Here is a 21,573-nt window from a genome sequence, read left to right as displayed (position 1 = left end):
CCTCGACAGGGATAGTAGTACGCTTTGCTAAAGTAGAAACTGCTCCCTCCACCTTAGGAACTGTCTGTCATAAGTCCCGTGTGGTGGCGTCTATTGGAAACATTTTTCTAAAAACAGGAGGGGGAGAGAACGGCACACCTGGTCTATCCCATTCCTTAGTAATAATTTCTGTAAACCTTTTAGGTATTGGAAAAACATCAGTACACACCGACACTGCATAGTATTTATCCAGTCTACACAATTTCTCTGGCACTGCAGTTGTATCACAGTCATTCAGAGCAGCTAAAACCTGCCTGAGAAACACACGGAGGTGTTCAAGCTTAAATTTAAATGTAGAAATATCAGAATCAGGTTGCATCATCTTTCCTGAGTCAGAAACATCACCCACAGACTGAAGCTCTCCTTCCTCAGCTTCTGCATATTGTGAGGCAGTATCAGACATGGTTCTTAAAGCGTCAGTATGCTCTGCATTTCGTCTAACCCCAGAGCTATCTCTCTTACCTCTAAATTCAGGTAGTCTGGCTAATACCGCTGACAGTGTATTATCCATGACTGTCGCCATGTCTTGTAAAGTAATCGCTATGGGCGCCCTAGATGTACTTGGCGCCATTTGAGCGTGAGTCCCTTGAGCGGGAGTCAAAGGATCTGACACGTGGGGAGAGTTAGTCGGCATAACTTCCCCCTCGTCAGATTACTCTGGTGATAAATTTTTTTTTAGACAGAATATGATCTTTATTGCTTAAAGTGAAATCAGTACATTTGGTACACATTCTAAGAGGGGGTTCCACCACGGCTTTTAAACATAATGAACAAGGAGTTTCCTCTATGTCAGACATGTTTGTACAGACTAGCAATGAGACTAGCAAGCTTGGAAAACACTTTAAATCAAGTTAACAAGCAAATATAAAAAACGGTAGTGTGCCTTTAAGAGAAACAAATTTTGTAAAAATTTGAAAAAAAAACAGTGAAAAAAGGCAGTAAATGAAACAAAATTTTTACAGTGTATGTAATAAGTTAACAGAGCATTGCACCCACTTGCAAATGGATGATTAACCCCTTAATTAAAAAAACGGATCAAAAAAATGATAGACATTTTTTAACAGACACAACAAACTGCCACAGCCTGCTGTGGCCCTACCTTCCCCAATAAACGACTTTGGAAAGCCTTTGAGCCCTTTAGAGATGTCCTATAGCACAGTGATTTTTAACCTTTTTTTTGCCGTGGCACACTTTTTTACATTAAAAAATCCTGTGGCACACCACCATCCCAAAATTTAAAAAAAATCACACATTGTAGCCTAATACAGCATATATATATACACATACACACAAACACACACATACTGTATGTATTGTGCTGTTATGCCATGCCTCCTACAAACTACTCCTGCACTGGGAGTAAAAAAGTAAAAAACAAGCAAAGTTTAAAAAATATGTCACACTGTTGTCAGTCTGCCGTGGCACACCTGAGGATCTCTCACGGCACACTAGTGTGCCACGGCACACTGGTTGAAAAACACTGCTATAGCATACAGGGGACTCCTGAGGGAAGCTGGATGTCACAGTTTGTAATTTTAACTTCACCAACTGTAACTTTTATACTACAACAGTGGAAAGCCTCAGGAAACTGTTTCTAGGCAAAATTTAAGCCAGCCATGTGGAAAAAACTAGGCCCCAATAAAGTTTTATCACCAAAGCATATATAAAAACGATTAAACATGCCAGCAAATGTTTTATATTGCAATTTTATAAGGGTATTACCCCTGAGAGTAAGCATGATACCAGTCGCTATTAAATCACTGTATTCAGGCTTAACTTACATTAATCCGGTATCAGCAGCATTTTCTAGCATTTCCCATTTCTAGAAAAAATTGTAACTGCACATACCTCATAGCAGAGTAACCTGCACACCATTCTCCAACTGAAGTTACCTCTCTCCTCAGACATATGTGAGAACAGCAATGGATCTTAGTTACAACCTGCTAAGATCATAGAAAACTCAGGCAGATTCTTCTTCTATTTACTGCCTGGGATAAAATAGTACAACTCCGGTACCATTTAAAATAACAAACTTTTGATTGAAGATAAAAAACTAACTATATATCACCACTCTCTCTTACTACCTCCATGCGTGTTGAGAGTTGCAAGAGAATGACTGGATATGGCAGTTAGGGGAGGAGCTATATAACAGCTCTGCTGTGGGTGTCCTCTTGCAACTTCATGTTGGGAATGAGAATATCCCACAAGTAATGGATGATCCGTGGACTGGATACACCTTACAAGAGAAATGGTAGAATTTAGTAAAGGTATGTAAGGAAGACTAAGAAGCTGTCTTGCAGATTTAATCAACAGATGCCTCATTCTTAGAAGTCCAGGATACAGCCACTGACCTAGTAGAATGGGCAATAATACATTTAGAAGGAAATTCACCTGCCTCCCAGTAAGCCTTACAAATCAAAAAGCTTCAACCAAGAGGCTAATGAGACGGCTGCAGCCTTCTGACCCTTTCTGGAACCGGACCAAAAAAAAAAACCAAAACAAAGTAGAGGATTGCCTAAAATCATTAATAGCCTGCAAATAACTACAATGCTTTGAGAACATCCCAATTACAGAGAAGCCTCTCCTTAGAATTCTTTGGATTAGGAAGAAAAAAAATAGAAACCTCATGATTAATAGAAAAAAAAAAAACTACGTTCTCCAAACCTGCCTGATGAAAAACAAGATAAGGGGGCTCACAGAAAAGAGCAGACAACTTCAAAAATCTTCTAGCAGCAGAAATGGCCAAAAGAAACAAAACCTTCCAGGACAAAATCTGAATATCCAAATTATTTCTTCAAACTTGAAAGAAGAAACCCTATCAAACTTGTTTAAAAGCCCTAAATATCTAAGTTCTCTCCTTCTTGGGTACAACGAAGAGACTGGAATAAAACCAACCCTGGAACTTGGACTATTACTCACCTACATTCCACATTGATGACTGACTGAAATAAAGCTCTTGCTTTTACATGATTCTTTGGAACATCTTACCCTGGCTGGGAGGCCTCAACTTGAAACTAATTCTGTATCCTTGGAATACTATATTCAGATCCCATGGAAAGAAACCTAGCCCTCTGAAAAAAGGCATAATCTGCCCTCTACCATAAGATATGGATTGGTGGCCATACCTGCAAGCTGACCTGTCAGGGGAGATTGGATTTTTAGACTGTTTGACTTGTTCCAATTAGGATTTGGTTTCCAGGAAAAACTGGAAGATCCCTGTTATTGAGAAGACTTTTGGTTCCTAGATTGAAGCAAGGAACAAAAGCATTTAGAGGCTTTGATTTTAACCTTAGATTTCTTCTCCTAAGTAAGAAAAGTAGCATCTAGACCAGTCCCAAACAAAACTTTTCCTTGAAAAGGAGACAAAAGCCCAGACTTCAAAACCATGTCATCTGACCATGATTTCAACCATAAGGCCCTGCTGGTCAGAACTGTTAATCCCATATTCTTGGCATTGATCTTACTAGTGTCAATAACAGCATCAAAAATGGAAGCATTAGTTGTCTTCATGGGTTTTAATTGATTTAAAAAAAAATCTCGTCACCAGCAGACTCTTCAGCGAACTGTTTAGATCAATCTTTACACCAAAAAAATGCAGTAAAAAAAAGCAATACTAACTGCCGCTGTAAAAATGTGTTTTTTTTTCTCCCAGTTAGAGTGTATTCCTTTAAGAAGAGTTACATTGGAGCACCTTTTTTGTTTCAGCTTTAAAAAGAAAACCTGCTTGCTGAAATTAATTTCTATGAAAGGACTAATTTTCTACTCATAGTACCTTTAAAAGATGTACTATCCTCAAAAGGGATAGTAGTACATTTACCCAAAGTAGAAATAGTCTCATCCACCCTATGGATAGATTCTAAAAGCTTTATGTTAGAGACAGGCAAAGGAAACATCTTGTAAATTTTTAGAACAGGATTAAAAGGGGATAACAGGCATAGACCGCTCTTTAGAAATTATCAGCAACCCACCTTTCTTGCTTGCTTGGAAGAGGCATAGCCGCCAACATTTCAAATACAGTAGAGCGTACAAAATTTATAAATCCTGGAGCAAAATCTGAAGAACTGCCAAGTAAAGAATAAAGAGAGGAAAGGCAGATATACTTAGAAGCAAGAGTATCATTAGTCCGATTAAAATGCATAAGATGATCCATACAAGATTTGCAAAGCTGAGTAGGGGGTATTATATAAAAAAGCTTGCAAAAAACACACTTAAAAATTAATAGGAAAGTGTTCGGTAGATCTAGCTTCTGAAAAACTAATATTCCCTAAGCTCCACCCCCCAGTCATTCGACCGAAGATACAGGAAGAAAAAGGAGAAACTAAAAAGGTGCAGAGGTGACTGAAGTTTAAAATAAAAAAATATAATCCGTCTTAAAATGACAGGGCGGGCCGTGGACTCGTCGTACCATAGAAGAAATTAATTTATCAGGTAAGCATAAATTTACTTTTCTTCTATAAGGTACGACAAGTCCACGGATTCATCCTTTACTTGTGGGATATAATACCAAAGCTACAGGACACGGATGAACGGGAGGGACAAGACAGATGTTAAACAGCAAAGACACCACAATGCTTGAAGAACTTTTCTCCCAAAAATAGCCTCCGAAGAAGCAAAAGTATAAAATCTGTAAAATTTGGAAAAGGTATGAAGCGAAGACCAAGTCGCAGCCTTACAAATCTGTTCAACAGAAGCATCATTTTTAATGGAAGCCACCGCTCTAGTAGAGTGAGCTGTAATCCTTTCAGGAGGCTGCTGTCCAGCAGTCTCGTATGCCAAACGGATGATGCTTTTCAGCCAAAAAGAAAGAGAGGTAGCCGTAGCTTTTTGACCTCTACGTTTTCCAGAATAGAAAACAAACAGAGAAGATGTTTGACGGAAATCTTTGGTTGCTTGCAAGTAAAACTTCAAAGCACGAACCACGTCCAAGTTGTGCAACAGACGTTGCTCCTTAGAGGAATGATTAGGACACAGAGAAGGAACAACAATTTCCTGATTGATATTCCTATTAGTAACAACCTTAGGAAGGAATCCAGGTTTGGTACGCAAAACCACCTTATCAGCATGGAAAACAAGATAAGGCGAGTCGCACTGCAATACAGATAGTTCAGAAACTCTTTGAGCCGAAGAGATAGCAACTAAAAACAGAACTTTCCAAGATAAAAGCTTAATATCTATAGAATGCATAGGTTCAAACAGAACCCCTTGAAGAACTTTAAGAACTAAATTCAAACTCCATGGCGGAGCAACAGGTTTAAACACAGGCTTGATTCTAACTAAAGCCTGACAGAACGACTGAACGTCTGGAACATCTGCCAGACGCCTGTGCAGAAGAATTGAAAAAGCAGATATCAGTCCCTTTAAGGAACTAGCTGATAGCCCCTTCTCCAATCCTTCTTGGAGAAAGGACAAAATCCTAGGAATCCTGATCTTACTCCATGAGTAGCCTTTGGATTCACACCAATAAAGATATTTACGCCATATCTTATGATAAATTTTTCTAGTGACAGGCTTTCGAGCCTGAATCAAGGTATCTATGACCGACTCAGAGAAATCCCGCTTGGATAAAATCAAGCATTCAATCTCCAAGCAGTCAGCCACAGAGAAACTAGATTTGGATGCTGGAACGGACCTTGAATCAGAAGGTCCTGTCTCAGCGGCAGAGTCCATGGTGGAAGAGATGACATGTCCACCAGGTCTGCATACCAAGTCCTGCGTGGCCACGCAGGTGCTATCAAAATCACTGAAGCTCTTTCCTGTTTGATTCTGGCAATCAAACGAGGAAGGAGAGGAAATGGTGGAAACACATAAGCCAGGTTGAACGACCAGGGCACTGCTAGAGCATCTATCAGTACTGCCTGAGGATCCCTTGACCTGGACCCGTAACAAGGAAGTTTGGCGTTCTGACGAGACGCCATCAGATCCAATTCTGGTGTGCCCCATTGCTGAATCAATTGTGCAAACACCTCCGGATGGAGTTCCCACTCCCCCGGATGAAAAGTCTGATGACTTAGAAAATCCGCTTCCCAGTTTTCCACTCCTGGGATATAGATCGCTGATAGATGGCAAGAGTGAGTCTCTGCCCATCAAATTATTTTGGTAACCTCTATCATTGCTAGAGAACTCTTTGTTCCCCCCCTGATGATCGATATATGCTACAGTCGTGATATTGTCCGACTGGAATCTTATGAATCTGCCGAAACAAGCTGAGGCCACGCCTGAAGCGGGTTGAATATCGCTCTCAGTTCTAGAATATTTATCGGGAGGAGAGCCTCCTCCCTGAGTCCACAAACCCTGTGCTTTCAGGGAATTCCAGACTGCACCCCAGCCCAACAGGCTGGCGTCCGTTGTCACTATGACCCACGCTGGGGAAACACATTCCCTGGGATAGATGATCCTGTGACAACCACCAAAGAAGAGTCTCTCTGGTCTCTTGATCCAGATTTATCCGAGGAGATAAATCTGCATAATCCCCATTCCACTGTTTGAGCATGCATAGTTGCAGTGGTCTGAGATGCAAGCGAGCAAACGGCACTATGTCCATTGCCGCTACCATCAGTCCGATTACCTCCATACACTGAGCCACTGACGGCTGAGGAATGGAATGAAGAGCTTGGCAGGTGGTTAAAATCTTTGATTTCCTGACCTCCGTCAGAAAAATTTTCATGTCCACCGAATCTATCAGAGTTCCCAGGAATGGAACTCTTGTGAGAGGGATAAGTGAACTCTTTTTTACGTTAGCCTTCCACCCGTGAGATCTGAGAAAAGCCAACACGATGTCCGTGTGAGACTTGGCTAGTTGGTAAGTCGACGCCTGAATTAAGATATCGTCCAGATAAGGCACCACTGCTATGCACCGCGGCCTTAGAACCACCAGAAAGGACCCTAGCAGCTTTGTGAAAATTCTGGGAGCTGTGACCAACCCGAAGGGAAGAGCCACAAACTGGTAATGCCTGTCCAGAAAGGTGAACCTGAGGAACTGGTGATGATCTTTGTGGATAGGGATGTGGAGCTACGCATCCTTTAAATCCACGGTGGTCATATATTGACACTCCTGGATCATTGGCCAAATAGTCCGAATGGTCTCCATCTTGAAAGATGGGACTCTGAGGAATTTGTTTAGGATCTTGAGATCTAAAATTGGTCTGAAGGTTCCCTCTTTTTTGGGAACCAGAAACAGATTGGAGTAAAACCCCTGCCCCAGTTCTTCTTTCGGAACTGGGCGGATCACTCCCATGGTATATAGGTCTTCTACACAGCGTAAGAACGCCTCTCTTTTTGTCTGGTTTGCAGACAATTGAGAAAGATGGAATCTCCCCCTTGGAAGAGAATCTTTGAAATCCAGAAGATACCCCTGGGTCACGATTTCTAAAGCCCAGGAGTCCTGAACGTCTCTTGCCCAAGCCTGAGCAAAGAGAGAAAGTCTGCCCCCTACTAGATCCAGTCCCGGATCGGGGGCTACCCCTTCATGCTGTCTTGGTGGCAGCAGCGGGCTTCTTGGCCTGTTTACCTTTGTTCCAAGTCTGGTTAGGTCTCCAGACTGACTTGGATTGAGCAAAATTCCCCTCTTGTTTTGCAGCCGGGGAAGAGGTAGAGGGACCACCTTTGAAGTTTCGAAAGGAACGAAAATTATTTTGTTTAGTCCTCATCTTATGTGTCTTATCCTGAGGAAGGGCATGGCCTTTCCCACCAGTGATGTCTGTAATGATCTCTTTCAGTTCAGGCCAGAATAGGGTCTTACCTTTGAAAGGGATGGCTAAAAGCTTAGATTTTGATGACACATCAGCAGATCAGGACTTAAGCCATAACGCTCTACGCGCTAAAATGGCAAAACCTGAATTCCTTGCCGCTAATTTAGCCAGATGAAAAGTGGCATCTGTAATGAAAGAATTAGCTAGCTTGAGAGACCTAATTCTATCCAGAATATTGTCTAATGGGGTCTCAACCTGAAGAGCCTCCTCCAGAGCCTCGAACCAAAAAGCAGCTGCAGTAGTTACAGGAACAATGCACGCTATAGGTTGGAGAAGAAAACCGTGATGAACAAATATTTTCTTTAGGAGACCCTCTAATTTTTTATCCATAGGATCTTTGAAAGCACAACTGTCCTCAATAGGTATAGTTGTACGCTTAGCCAGTGTAGAAATAGCTCCCTCCACCTTAGGGACTGTCTGCCACGAGTCCCGCATGGTGTCAGATATGGGAAACATTTTCTTAAAAGTAGGAGGGGGAGCGAACGGAATACCTGGTCTATCCCACTCCTTAGTAACAATGTCCGAAATCATCTTAGGGACCGGAAAAACATCAGTGTAGGTAGGAACCTCTAGAAATCTGTCCATTTTACACAATTTCTCTGGAACTACAATAGGGTCACAATCATCCAGAGTCGCTAAAACCTCCCTGAGCAACAAGCGGAGGTATTCTAGTTTAAATTTAGAAACAGTCATATCCGAGTCTGTCTGAGGGAACATCTTTCCTGATTCAGAAATCTCTCCCTCAGACAGCAAATCCCTCACCCCCAACTCAGAACATTGTGAGGGTACATCGGATATGGCTAATAAAGCGTCAGAGGGCTCAGCATTTGTTCTCACACCAGACCTACTGCGCTTCCCCTGCAACCCAGGCAGCTTAGATAAAACCTCTGTGAGGGTAGTATTCATAACTGTGGACATATCTTGCAGGGTGAAAGAATTAGATGCACTAGAAGTACTTGACGTCGCTTGTGCGGGCGTTAATGGTTGTGACACTTGGGGAGAATTAGATGGCATAACCTGATTCCCTTCTGACTGAGAATCATCCTGCGACATACTTTTAGTAGCTAAAATATGTTCTTTGCAATTTATTGACCTTTCAGTGCATGAGGGACACATTCTAAGTGGGGTTTCCACAATGGCTTCTAAACATATTGAACAATGACTTTCTTCAATGTCAGACTTGTTGAACAGGCTAGTAATGACTATAAACAAGCTTGAAAAACACTTTATTTTGTGAAAAAAACAACAATCTTAAAAAACGGTACTGCGGCTTTAAGAGAAAAAAAACATACAAGTTCTGCAAAACTGCTTTAAAATACACCAAACTTTCCAAATTTTTGATAGCAGACTCAATTTGTGTAGTTAAGTTTGCCCCACAAGAAAAGAAAAAACATTTAACCCTTTAATGTGCAAACCGGATTGAAATAAGGCCTAAATTCGGAAAAAACACCCCCAGCACCTCTCCACAGCGCTGCTGTGGCGCCTACCTGCCCTCAGGGATTGCAAATATGGGGTTAAAGCTTCGATTTGGCCCAAAACATCCACAAGGGCCCTCAGGAGTTGGAGCTTGCTGCGTGAAAACAACTGTGCATCTGAGGCGCGAAAATAGGCCCCGACCATCTCACTCCATGTCTCTACAGCCTCAAAGAACCGCACAAGAGCGGTTTTAAACTAGCCATGTGGGTTCTGAGACCCAAAAAATAAGCCAAGTGTACCCTCAATAAAGTTTCCCAAAAAACGTTATTGCCCACAAATGTTAACAGCACTCCCAGTTCATAAACCCCCACAAACATTCAAAAACTCTGTGTCAACCATTTTTTAATTAGCCCCTTATGCAAGCTTAGTAATGCCTTTCTATAGCTCTTAGGATTACTGCTTACCCTTACCCTCATGGGGATACTGTCAGCCTTTCTGAAATACACAGTCTCTCCAGAAAAATTGACTGAACATACCTCACTGCTATGTAGCATGAAAACGTTCCTCACACTGAAGTTTCTTGTACTCCTCAGCCTCTGTGGGAAGTCTACATCCATCTGCTGCCTGAGAGTAAATAGTACACACCGGTACCATTTAAAACAAAAAAATCTTGCTTGAAGAAATTAAAAACTAATATTTTATCACCTCTTTCACTTTACCCTTCCTAGTACTTAGAGTAGGCAAAGAGAATGACTGGGGGTGGAGCTAAGGGAGGAGCTATATAGACAGCTCTGCTGTGGTGCTCTGTGCCACTTCCTGTTAGCAGGAGGATAATATCCCACAAGGATGAATCCGTGGACTCGTCATACCTTATAGAAGAAATAATGCTAAAGCAAACTAAGGAGTGTTAAACATCCATCCATGAGACGTGATTAGTGCTAACCTGACACAATTTAGATGGGCAAATTTAAAGACAAGAACTGATAGACATACAAACCAACTAGGCACGCTAAATAAATGGCCTACCAACACAAAACTAATATGCGCTAAAAAGCCCGACATGCACATCTGAGCAGGGCACCAACAGATCACATTACATGGACGCACAAGCAAACTATCCTGATGTGTGCTAAGTAGTGAGGTGCAAAAAACAAACCGATGCTCATTAACAAGTGGAAATGCACTATATAAAACAAATATGTGCTTAAAGAACATAGGGTGTGCATCAAACCCAAAATGTTTCTTTCATGATTCAGAAAGAACATACAAATTAAAACAAATATCCAATTAACTTATATTATCAAATTGTCTTCATTTTCTTCTTATTCTTTGTTGAAAAGCAGGAAAGTAATTTCAGGAGATTGAACTTGTCTGCAGCACTATATGGCAGCAGTTTTGTAACAGTGTCATACATTAGCAAGAGCATTAGCTGGCAGCACTAGATATCTCTTCAACAAAGAACATGAGAACTAAGCAAATTTGATAACCAAAGTAAATTGGAAACTTATGAATCTGATTCATGACAGAAAATTTTTGTTTTTCATACCCCTTTAAAGGGATAGAAAGATCGAAAAAGAAATGTGCATGGGAGCATTTCAGTGTGAAATAGAAACATTTTTGCAATATACTCCCATTAGCAAAAATAATTAAAGTTATTACCCTTTTTTTGCAGCATATACACATATCCTGTGAGGGCCTAAACACCACACCTTCTTAGAGAGTCAGCAGTAGCTTGTATGACACATGTTACGTCTTCAGAAGTAATACACACCATGTTTAGCTCTCTGAGCTTGAATACTGGTGCACAGGCCCTCACAGGATATGTGCATATGCTGCAAAAAAAAAAACAACTGAATTTATGCTTACCTGATAAATTACTTTCTCTTGCGGTGTATCCAGTCCACGGATTCATCCTTTACTTGTGGGATATTCTCATTCCCTACAGGAAGTGGCAAAGAGAGCACACAGCAGAGCTGTCCATATAGCTCCCCCTCTAGCTCCACCCCCCAGTCATTCGACCAAAGGTTAGGAAGAAAAAGGAGAAACCATAGAGTGCAGTGGTAACTGTAGTTTAAACAAAAAATTTTTACCTGACTTAATTGCCAGGGCGGGCCGTGGACTGGATACACCGCAAGAGAAAGTAATTTATCAGGTAAGCATAAATTCTGTTTTCTCTTGCAAGGTGTATCCAGTCCACGGATTCATCCTTTACTTGTGGGATACCAATACCAAAGCTTTAGGACACGGATGAAGGGAGGGAACAAGACAGGTACCTTAAACGGAAGGCACCACTGCTTGCAAAACCTCTCTCCCAAAAATAGCCTCCGAAGAAGCAAAAGTATCGAATTTGTAAAATTTGGCAAAAGTATGCAGTGAAGACCAAGTCGCTGCCTTACAAATCTGTTCAACAGAAGCCTCATTCTTGAAAGCACATGTGCAAGCCACTGCACCACATTCACTTTACCCTCCTGTAGAGAGACCCTAGTGCTTAGAGACGGCAAAGAGAATGACTGGGGGGTGGAGCTAGAGGGTGAGCTATATGGACAGCTCTGCTGTGTGCTCTCTTTGCCACTTCCTGTAGGGAATGAGAATATCCCACAAGTAAAGGATGAATCTGTGGACTGGATACACCTTGCAAGAGAAAAACAGTAATAACGGACTAGAATGTTTAGCATTTTTGCTAATAGAAGTATATTGCATAAATGCTTCTGCTTCAAATTGAATGCATTTATGCACATTTCAATTTTGAACTTTTTATCCCTTAAAGGGCTCTTGGCGTTTTGGGAATCTTTGCCTCCTATTGACCAGGAGTATAATTTCCAGGAGTAATGGATTGTGGACTCTTACCACCTTTATGAAAGAAATGTAACTTTAATGATTCATAAATTACATGCAATTTAAATACGTTCCATTAAAAAACTGCAGTCATTTCGGAGGCATCAGCTCCTACTAAGCACGCACTAGAGTTCACAGTATATACGTATATGAGTCTGTGATTGACTAATGGCTGTCACATGATGCAGGGGACAGGGAAATGTTCTTTATGTAGCGCCAATGAAGGCTTCAAACTAATTTTGTTAATTCCTAACATTACTGTTAAGTAGACAAAGAGTGAGAAAAGAATCATGTTTAAAAAGGTTTGCAGCAGGCAGGATGTGTCTCCATTACTATAATTCTGAAAATGAGTTTTAACCAGAAAAAAAATCCCCCCCATATAATGAGTGAATCTATGGTATTTAATTCAGAATATATAGGGTAAGGAAAATACTCAGTTCCTAGCTTAATGTAGTTGTATACACTTTGTTTCACTGACTTGTTACACGTAGGTATGTGCATTTAGATGCTTAGCATCCAAATGCATAAGGCAGTGGCTCCTCGTGGAGTTCAGCTCTTTTCGGAGTTGGATTACTTCTTGTGAAAGTGCAACAACACTAATATCTGTGGAAATCCAGATCTTAGTGTTTTGCACGTTCACAAGAAGGAATCTGGCTCCGAAAAGAGACAAACTCCGTGAGAGGCCACCTCCTTTCACATTCGGATGCTAAAGAAGCATTTGAATGCACCTACCTAGTTACAAGTTGGTTATCTTACAGAAGTACGGACATACTCTAGCAGGGTACTGACTTGCCTATAAAGTCAATTATTCATTCTCTGGCACTGGCCTCTCCTTTACTATCAGTAACCAATGAAAGCTATAAAAACATAATTTATGCTTACCTGATAAATTTATTTCTCTTGTAGTGTATCCAGTCCACGGATCATCCATTACTTATGGGATATATTTTCCTTCCCAACATGAAGTTGCAAGAGTCCACCCACAGCAAAGCTGCTATATAGCTCCTCCCCTAACTGCCATTACCAGTCATTCGACCGAAAACATGCAGAGAAAGGAAAACCATAGGGTGCAGTGGTGACTGTAGTTTAATGGAAAAATTACCTGCCTTAAAGTGACAGGGCGTGCCGTGTACTGGATACACTACAAGAGAAATAAATTTATCAGGTAAGCATAAATTATGTTTTCTCTTGTTAAGTGTATCCAGTCCACGGATCATCCATTACTTATGGGATACCAATACCAAAGCTAAAGTACACGGATGATGGGAGGGACAAGGCAGGTACTTAAACGGAAGTTACCACTGCCTGTAAAAAACCCTTTCTCCCAAAAATAGCCTCCGAAGAAGCAAGGTATCAAATTTGTTAAATTTGAAAAAGTATGAAACGCAGACCAAGACTCCGTCTTGTAATCTGTTCAACAGAAGCCACATTTAAAAAAGGCCCAAGTGAAAACCACAGCTCTAGTAGAATGAGCTGTAATCCCTTCAGGAGGCTGCTGTCCAGCAGTCTCATAAGCTAAATGAATTATGCTTTTTAACCAAAAAGACAGAGAGGTTGCTGAAGTCCTTTGACCTCTCCTCTGTCCAGAATAGACAACAAACAAGGTGAATGTTTGATGAAAATCTGTAGTAGCTTGTAAGTAAAACTTTAAAACACGAACCACGTCCAAATTGTGTAATAGACGTTCCTTCTTTGAAGAAGGATTAGGATACAAGAATGGAACAACAATCTCTTGAGTGATATTCTTGTTAGATACCCCCTTAGGTAAAAACCCAGGTTGGTACACAGGACTACCTTATCCGTACGGAGAACCAGATAAGGAGAATCACATTGCAACGCAGATAACTCGGAGACTCTATGAGCCGAGGAAATAGCTACCAAAAAGGAACTTTCCAAGATAGAAGTTTGATATCTATGGAATGAAAAGGTTCAAATGGAACTCCTTGAAGAACCTTAAGAACCAGCTTTAAGCTCCATGGCGGAGCAACATTTTTAACCACAGGCTTGGTTCTAACCAAAGCCTGACCAAATGCCTGAACGTCTAGAATACCTGCCAGACGCTTGTGCAAAAGAATAGACAGAGTAGAAATCTGTCCTTTTAAAGAACTAGCTGACAACCCTTTTCTCAAAATCATCTTGGAGAAAAGATAATATCCTGGGAATCCAGACTTTACTCCATGAGTAACCCTTGGATTCATAACAATAAGATATTTACACCATATCTTATGTTAAATTTTCCTAGAGACAGGCTTTTATACCTGTATTAAGGTATCAATTACTGACTCGGAGAAGCCATGCTTTGATAACATCAAGCGTTCTGTCTCCAGGCAGTCCATCTCAGATTAGTTATATTTAGATGGTTGAAAAGACCCTGAGGTAGAGAGTCCTGTCTCAGAAGCAGAGACCGTGGTGGAAAGGATGACATGTCCACCAGATCTGCATACCAGGTCCTGCGTGGCCACGCAGGCGCTGTCAAAAGCACCAAAGCACTCTCCTGCTTGATCTTGTGCAAACCCCTCCGGAGGGAATTCCCACTCCCCCGGATGAAAAGTCTGACGACTTAGAAAATCTGCCTCCCAGTTCTCAACACCTGGGATAGGGATAGCTTTTAGACAAGAGTGAGTCTCTGTCCAGTGAATTATTTTAAGACTTCTAACATTGCTAGGGAACTTCTGTTCCCCCTTGATGGTTGATGTAAGCCACAGTCGTGATATTGTCCGACTGAAATATGATGTACCTCAGAGTTGCTAACTGAGGCCAAGTCTGAAGAGCATGGAATATCGCTCCCAGTTCCAGAATATTCATTAGAAGGAGGGTCTCCTCCTGAGTCCACTATCCCTGAGCCTTCAGGGAGTTCCAGACTGTATCCCAACCTAAAAGGCTGGCATCTGTTGTAACAATTGTCCCATCTGACCTGCGGAAGGTCATACCCTTGGACAGATGGACCCGAGATAGTCACCAGAGAAGAGAATCTCTGGTTTCTTGGTCCGGATTTAACAGGAGAACAAATCTGTGTAATCCCCGTTCCTCTGGCTGAGCATGCATAGTTGCAGTGGTCTGAAATGTTGGCGTGCAAACGGTACTATGTCCCTTGCCGCTACCATTAAGCCGATTACATTCATGTACTGAGCCACCAAAGGGCGCGGATGGAATGAAGAACACGGCAGAAATTTAGAAACTGACAACCTGGACTCCGTCAGGTAAATTTTAATTTCTACAAAATCTATCAGAATCCCTAGGAGGGAAACCCTTGATATTGGGGATAGAGAACTCTTTCCTTGTTCACTTTCCACCCATGCGATCTCAGAAATGCCAGTACTACGTCCGTATGAGACTTGGCAACTTGGATGTTTGACGCCTGTATCAGGATGTCGTCTAAATAAGGGGCCACTTCTATGCCCCGCGGCCTAAGGACCGCCAAAGTGACCCCAGAACCTCCATAAAGATTCTAGGGGCTGTAGTTAACCCAAAGGAAAGAGCTACAAACTGGTAATGCCTGTCTAGAAAGGCAAACCTGAAAAACCGATGGTGATCTTTATGCATCGTAATGTGAGGATAAGCATCCTTCAAATCCATTGTAGTCCTCTATTGACTCTCCTGGATCATAGTTAAGATGGTACGAATAGTTTCCATCTTAAATGATAGAATTCTAAAGAGATTTGTTTAAGATCTTTTAGATCCAAAATAGGTCTGAAGGTTTCCTTTCCTTGGGAACCACAAACCGATTTGAGGAAAACTGTGTCCCTGTTCCTCTATTGGAACTGAATGGGTCACGTACACAATGCAAGAATGTCTCTTTCTTTATCTGGTTTGCAGATAAATGTGAAAGGCAAAAACTCCCCTTTTTTGGGGGGGAAAGCTTTGAAATCCAGAAGATATCTCTGGGGTATAATTTCCAATGCCCAGGGATCCTGGGCATCTCTTGCCCACGCCTGGGCGAAGAATGAAGTCTGCCCCCTATAGGATCCGTTACCAGATAGGGGTCCGTTCCTCATGCTGTTTTAGAGGCAGCAGCAGGCTCCTTGACCTGCTTATCTTTGTTCCAGGTCCGGTTGTCTCCAGACCGCCTTGGACTGAGCAAAAGTTCCCTCTTATTTTGCCTTAGAGGAAGTTGATGCCACACCTGCCTTGAATTTTCGAAAGGCACGAAAATTAGGCCTTTTTTGTCCCTTGATTTGGACCTGTCCTGAGGAAGGGCATGATCTTTTCCTCCAGTGATATAAGTAATAATCTCCTTCAAACTAGGCCTGAATAGGGTCTGCCCCTTGAAGGGAAGTTAAGTAGCTTATTTATTAAAGTCACGACAGCTGACCATGATATAAGCCATAGCGCTCTGCGCGCCAGTATAGTAAAAAACAGAATTCTTAGCCGTTAGTCTAGTCAAAGGAACAAAGGCATCAGAAAACAAAGGAATTGGCTAGCTTAAGTGCTCTAAGCTTGTCAAATATATTCATCCAATGGAGCCTGTAAAGCCTCATCAAGAGACTCAAACCAGAACGCCGCAGCAGCAGTGACAGGAGCAATGCGTGCAAGGGGCTGCAGGATAAAACCTTGTTGAATAAACATTTTTTATCCATTGGATCTAAAAAAGCACAACAGTCCTCGCCAGAGGTAGTGGTACGCTTAGCTAGAGTAGAAACTCTTCTCTACACCTTAGGAACTGTCTGCCATAAGTCCCGTGTGGTGGCAACTATTAGAAAACATTCTTCTAAAAAATAGGAGGGGAAGAGAACGGCACACCTGGTCTATCCCATTCCTTATGAAAAATTTTAGGAAACCTCTTTAGGTATTGGAAAAACATAAGTACACACCGGCACTGCATATTATTTATCCAGTCTACACAATTTCTCTGGCACTGCGATTGTACACATTCATTCAGAGCAGCTAAAGCCTCCCTGAGCAACAAGTGGAGGTTCTCAAGCATAAATTTTAAATGTAGAAATATCAGAATCAGGTTAAATCATCTTCCCTGAGTCACAAATATCACCCACAGACTAAGCATATTGTGAGGTAGTATCAGACATGGTTCTTAAAGCGTCTGTATGCTCTGTATCTACCCCCAGAGCTGTTTTGCTTTCCTTTAATTTCAGGTAGTCTGACTAATACTGCTGCCAGTGTATTATACACAACCTTTGCCATGTCTTGTAAAATAAACACTATGGGCGCCATTGATATACTTGGCGCCATTTGAGCGTGAGTCCCTGGAGCGGGAGTCAAAGGGTCTGACACGTGGGGAGAGTTAGTCGGCATAACTTCCCCCTCGACAGAATCCTCTGGTAAAATAAACGCTATGGGTGCCCTTGATGTACTTGGCGCCATTTTTTGCGTGAGTCCCTAAAGCGGGAGTCAAAGGGTTTGACACGTGGGGAGAGTTAGTCGGCATAACTTCCCCCTCGACAGAATCCTCTGGTGATAATGTTTTTAAATACAAAAAATGATCTTTATTGTTTAACATGAAATCAGTACATCTGGTACACATTCTAAAATGGGGTTCCACCATGGCTTTAAACATAATAAACACAGAGCCTCCTCTATGTTAGACATGTTAGAACTAATAAAGAGACTAGTAAGCTTGGAAAACACTTTAAATCAAGTTAACAACAAATATAACAAACGTTACTGTGCCTTTAAGAGAAACAAATTTTGTCAAAATTTGAAAAACAGTGAAAAAAGGCAGTAAATCAAACGAAATTTTTACAGTACATGTAATAAGTTAACAGAGCATTGCACCCACTTGCAAATGGATGATTAACCCCTTAATGCAAAAAACAGATAAAAAAAAAAAAACGAAATTTTTTTAAACAGACACAACAAAACTGCCACAGCTGAGCTGTGGATTACCTTCCCTATAACTGTTTCTATGCAAAATTTAAGCCAGCCATGTGGAAAAATTAGGCCCCAATAAGTTTTATCACCAAACATATGTTAAAAAAACGATTAAACATGCCAGCAAACGTTTTAAAACACATTCTTATAAGAGTATGTATGTCTATTAATAAGCCTGATCCAGTCGCTATTACTGCATTTAAGGCTTTACTTACATTACTTCGGTATCAGCAGTATTTTCTTAGTCAATTCCATTCCTTAGAAAAATATATTACTGCACATACCTTAGCATATATCTCTATCAATCAGCCTGGTACCAGTCACTTTCACTGCATTTAAAGGCTGTACTTACATTACTTCGGTATCAGCAGTATTTTCTTAGTCAATTCCATTCCTTAGAAAAATATTTTACTGCACATACCTTATTTGCAGGAAAACCTGCACGCCATTCCCCCTCTGAAGTACCTTACTCCTCAGAATGTGTGAGAACAGCAACTGGATCTTAGTTACGTCTGCTAAGATCATAGAAAAAACGCAGGCAGATTCTTCTTCCAAATACTGCCTGAGATAAACAGCACACTCCGGTGCCATTTAAAAATAACAAACTTTTGATTGAAGAAATAAACTAAGTATAAAAAACCACAGACTCTCACGACCTCCTATCTATGTTGAGACTTGCAAGAGAATGACTGGTAATGGCAGTTAGGGGAGGAGCTATATAGCAGCTTTGCTGTGGGTGGACTCTTGCAACTTCCTGTTGGGAAGGAGAATATATCCCATAAGTAATGGATGATCCGTGGACTGGATACACTTAACAAGAGAAATTAACATTGATGCCTTCAATTTTTATTAATTCTGAAGAGATTGTGGCTGGAAAGCCTTTTGGATAGCGATTCCATTTAACATATTGACAGGTAATCATATATTGAGAATTAGTTAGTTACCGTATCTGGCCAAATGGGACATACCAATTAACCCTTCCATTTTTGCTTTTAATCTTAGCTGAGAGCTTGTGAGTGAGTGCTGGACTTTCTCTGTGTGCTGTATTAATTTGTTTTGTAATTTTACTATGGGCCTTGCACCCAGGCATGTCTGGGATTAACTGCCTGTGACTCTGGGGACAGCACAGCTTCTTGTGAGTGCCATTGAGCACCCAGGGCTGAGGATGTTGCAGGGTCATGGGATGTATACCCAGTCCAGTCAGAGTGTAGTTCCTTTCTGTGTTTTGTATATGTCTAGGGTGATTACATAAGCCTGTGCACCTTTCACTTGTTCTCAGTTTGTTTGATTGAGAGCATGCATTGTTTGGCTGGTTTAGGGACCCAGGTTTTGGAAGGGACTTTGACGTGGTACCTGAGCTTGTCCCATTTGGCCAGATGCGGTAACTAACCCTTCCATTTTTGCTTTTAATCTTAGCTGAGAGCTTGTAAGTGCTAGTCGACTCAGCCCGTAGCCTTAGCCTACTACCGATTGCGGATTGTCTCACTTGCCGGCAGTTATGACGACTTGTTATTACTAGGTTTTAAAAATAAAAGAATAATTTTACAATTACATTAAAAATATTTTGCATTTAATACCTATTTTCGGGCATTACATACATAGAGTACTCTCCTAAATCCCTCTCTTCCAAGAACTTTCCATTAAGGGAAGAATTGGATTAAAATTCTCTTAAACAATCCTGAACACCTCTATCCTTGCCCTCTACTTGAAAAGGCAAACAACTAATGGGAAGGAAATAAAATTAATAGGGGTGGTGAATGGTGTATTTGCCTCCTCCTGGTAGCCAGGTGATGTAATTCCAAGAGTAAAGTTTTGTGGACTCTCACCGCCACTAGAAAGAAAATACTGTGATCCATTAGAGCATTTTCTTATTGCACAATTGCTTTCCTACAGGTATGTGTTTAACAACCACATAACGGTTAAACATATAGTTAAAGTCAGTTCTATATTGGCAATGTACTAGTGGTATGAAGCAGAACATTGCCTCGGAGTCAATCAGGGGCAGCATCTCTGCGTAGTTGCCCATCACCAGTTGCATTCAGCTCAGGATCTGAAGGGTTATGGTGCTCCAGAGTAGACTTTGGCTATATGTCACAGTTGAGCACAATGCCATTATTGCAGGGATCCTAGAAGTTATGATGTGAAGCTACTACACTGCATTCAAAGCAAGTAATCTGCCCTGTGTGCTTTTGTGGTAGTAAAAGGGGTTAAATCACTGTTGCACGTGTGTTCTGCAACAGTGATTTCACACCGCAATTGTCATGATGTCTATGGTAATTAATGAGTTAAGTTACTGCTCCACGTATGTTTCCTGCAATCAAAAGGAGATAAATTCCTTATTTTTTGTCTACACACAAAAAGAAAAACTCCTGAATTGATGTCTAGGGTCCAAAATTTTGAGCACATTTTTCAAGTCCTATTCTAAGCACATTAATTCTATATACTTTAATGCTAAAACAAATTTTATTTTTCCTCTTTCCATGGCCCAGCAAACACAGGTCTAAGAGTAGTAAGTATGAAAATGGTAGAAAGTAAGAGAAAATCTACTGTAATAGGAAATTCAGGAAAAACAGAGAGAAGGGAATAGAAGAGGAAATAAAAATCAATAAAAAAAATAATAATCATCCATTACACATACCGAAGATTCACTATCTCTGATAAGGAAATCTCCCTCATTTCCTCTTTCATTGAGTGCCGATTCTGCTTGATGTCGTGTCACTTTACCATAATACCACAGGTTACCAGCAAACCTTCCAGTGGTTGAAGGCCCAATGTAATCACAACGTGGAGGCAAGGGTTCGTAACCAGAACTAGACTGAAAGTTCTGCATTATTGTTACATAGTTCTTTGGAACTAGACCAATAAGACCATTGCCCTTTCGACATTTCCACCACTCTGGATCATTCTCAGGTTTCTCAATAACATCCATCACTTCTCCCTTTTCAAAGTTGAGCTCCTCTTCATTTGATGAGCTAAATGGATAGAGAGCTTGGACTACATGGAGTGACCTGCCATTATTAAGGTTGTTGACAACTGCTGCCAACTTTTCTGACAATGTCCCCACTTGGTCTCCTGGAGGGCTATCATTATCTTCAGTCACATAATTTGAAGGAAACCACCCTACGCGTCCATTGTAACTACCTCTCCACCAACCATCACTACACTTCTCCATAACAATGACTTTGGTTCCTTTTACTAAGGAGAGCTCATCCTCTCTCTCTGCTGTGTATGTGAATTTAACATATGCTGGCATGTTGAGGTCATACAGGCGTTCACTTTCAGAGAAACTATCATCCGCAGTAGAAGATGAATCGGGCATGTTTGGTTTCCGTTTCACTTTTCCAATACCTATTAATAAAAAGAAAAAGATAATTAATACTCTAATAAACAAAGTTTATAACACTGAGAAAGGTGTGATTAAAAAGACGTCTCATTTTAAACCATACATAAAAAGGAATTAAACGTCCATAGGGATTCCATACTCCCTCCAGCAATCCAAACTACCACCACGGTTACAGGAATAATGTCAATTATAGCAACTTATACAACATTGGATTTTTTCGATTAACTATTTTATTAATGTAACCTTTCCGGCAAGAATGTCACATTTCATCTGAAGAATGGGAGTTTTTGCTCTTGAAACGTCACATCAATAAAATTGCTTTATGCATAAACGCAACCAATAACCAATCTTCTTTCCTACTTGCAC

The 21,573-nt window shown here is 41.0% G+C and overlaps 1 protein-coding gene across 3 annotated transcripts in view; it reads right to left on the bottom strand.

The window, feature by feature from the left end:
* The window catches only part of NCK1 (NCK adaptor protein 1), a 247,769-nt gene that overhangs the window by 25,016 nt on the left and 201,180 nt on the right, over window positions 1-21,573 (bottom strand). For all 3 annotated transcript variants that reach the window (XR_008401969.1, XM_053709755.1, XM_053709756.1), the window contains one exon: window positions 20,503-21,212. Coding sequence is in view for 2 of the 3 variants with exons in the window: in XM_053709755.1 (XP_053565730.1) it covers window positions 20,503-21,212 (710 nt within the window). In the remaining variant the exon portion in view is untranslated. The remainder of the gene's footprint in view (window positions 1-20,502; window positions 21,213-21,573) is intronic.

This window comes from Bombina bombina, chromosome 4 (genome assembly GCF_027579735.1).
Source record: "Bombina bombina isolate aBomBom1 chromosome 4, aBomBom1.pri, whole genome shotgun sequence".
In the NCBI taxonomy this organism is placed as follows: domain Eukaryota; kingdom Metazoa; phylum Chordata; class Amphibia; order Anura; family Bombinatoridae; genus Bombina; species Bombina bombina.
This window is presented reverse-complemented; position numbering and strand designations above follow the sequence as displayed.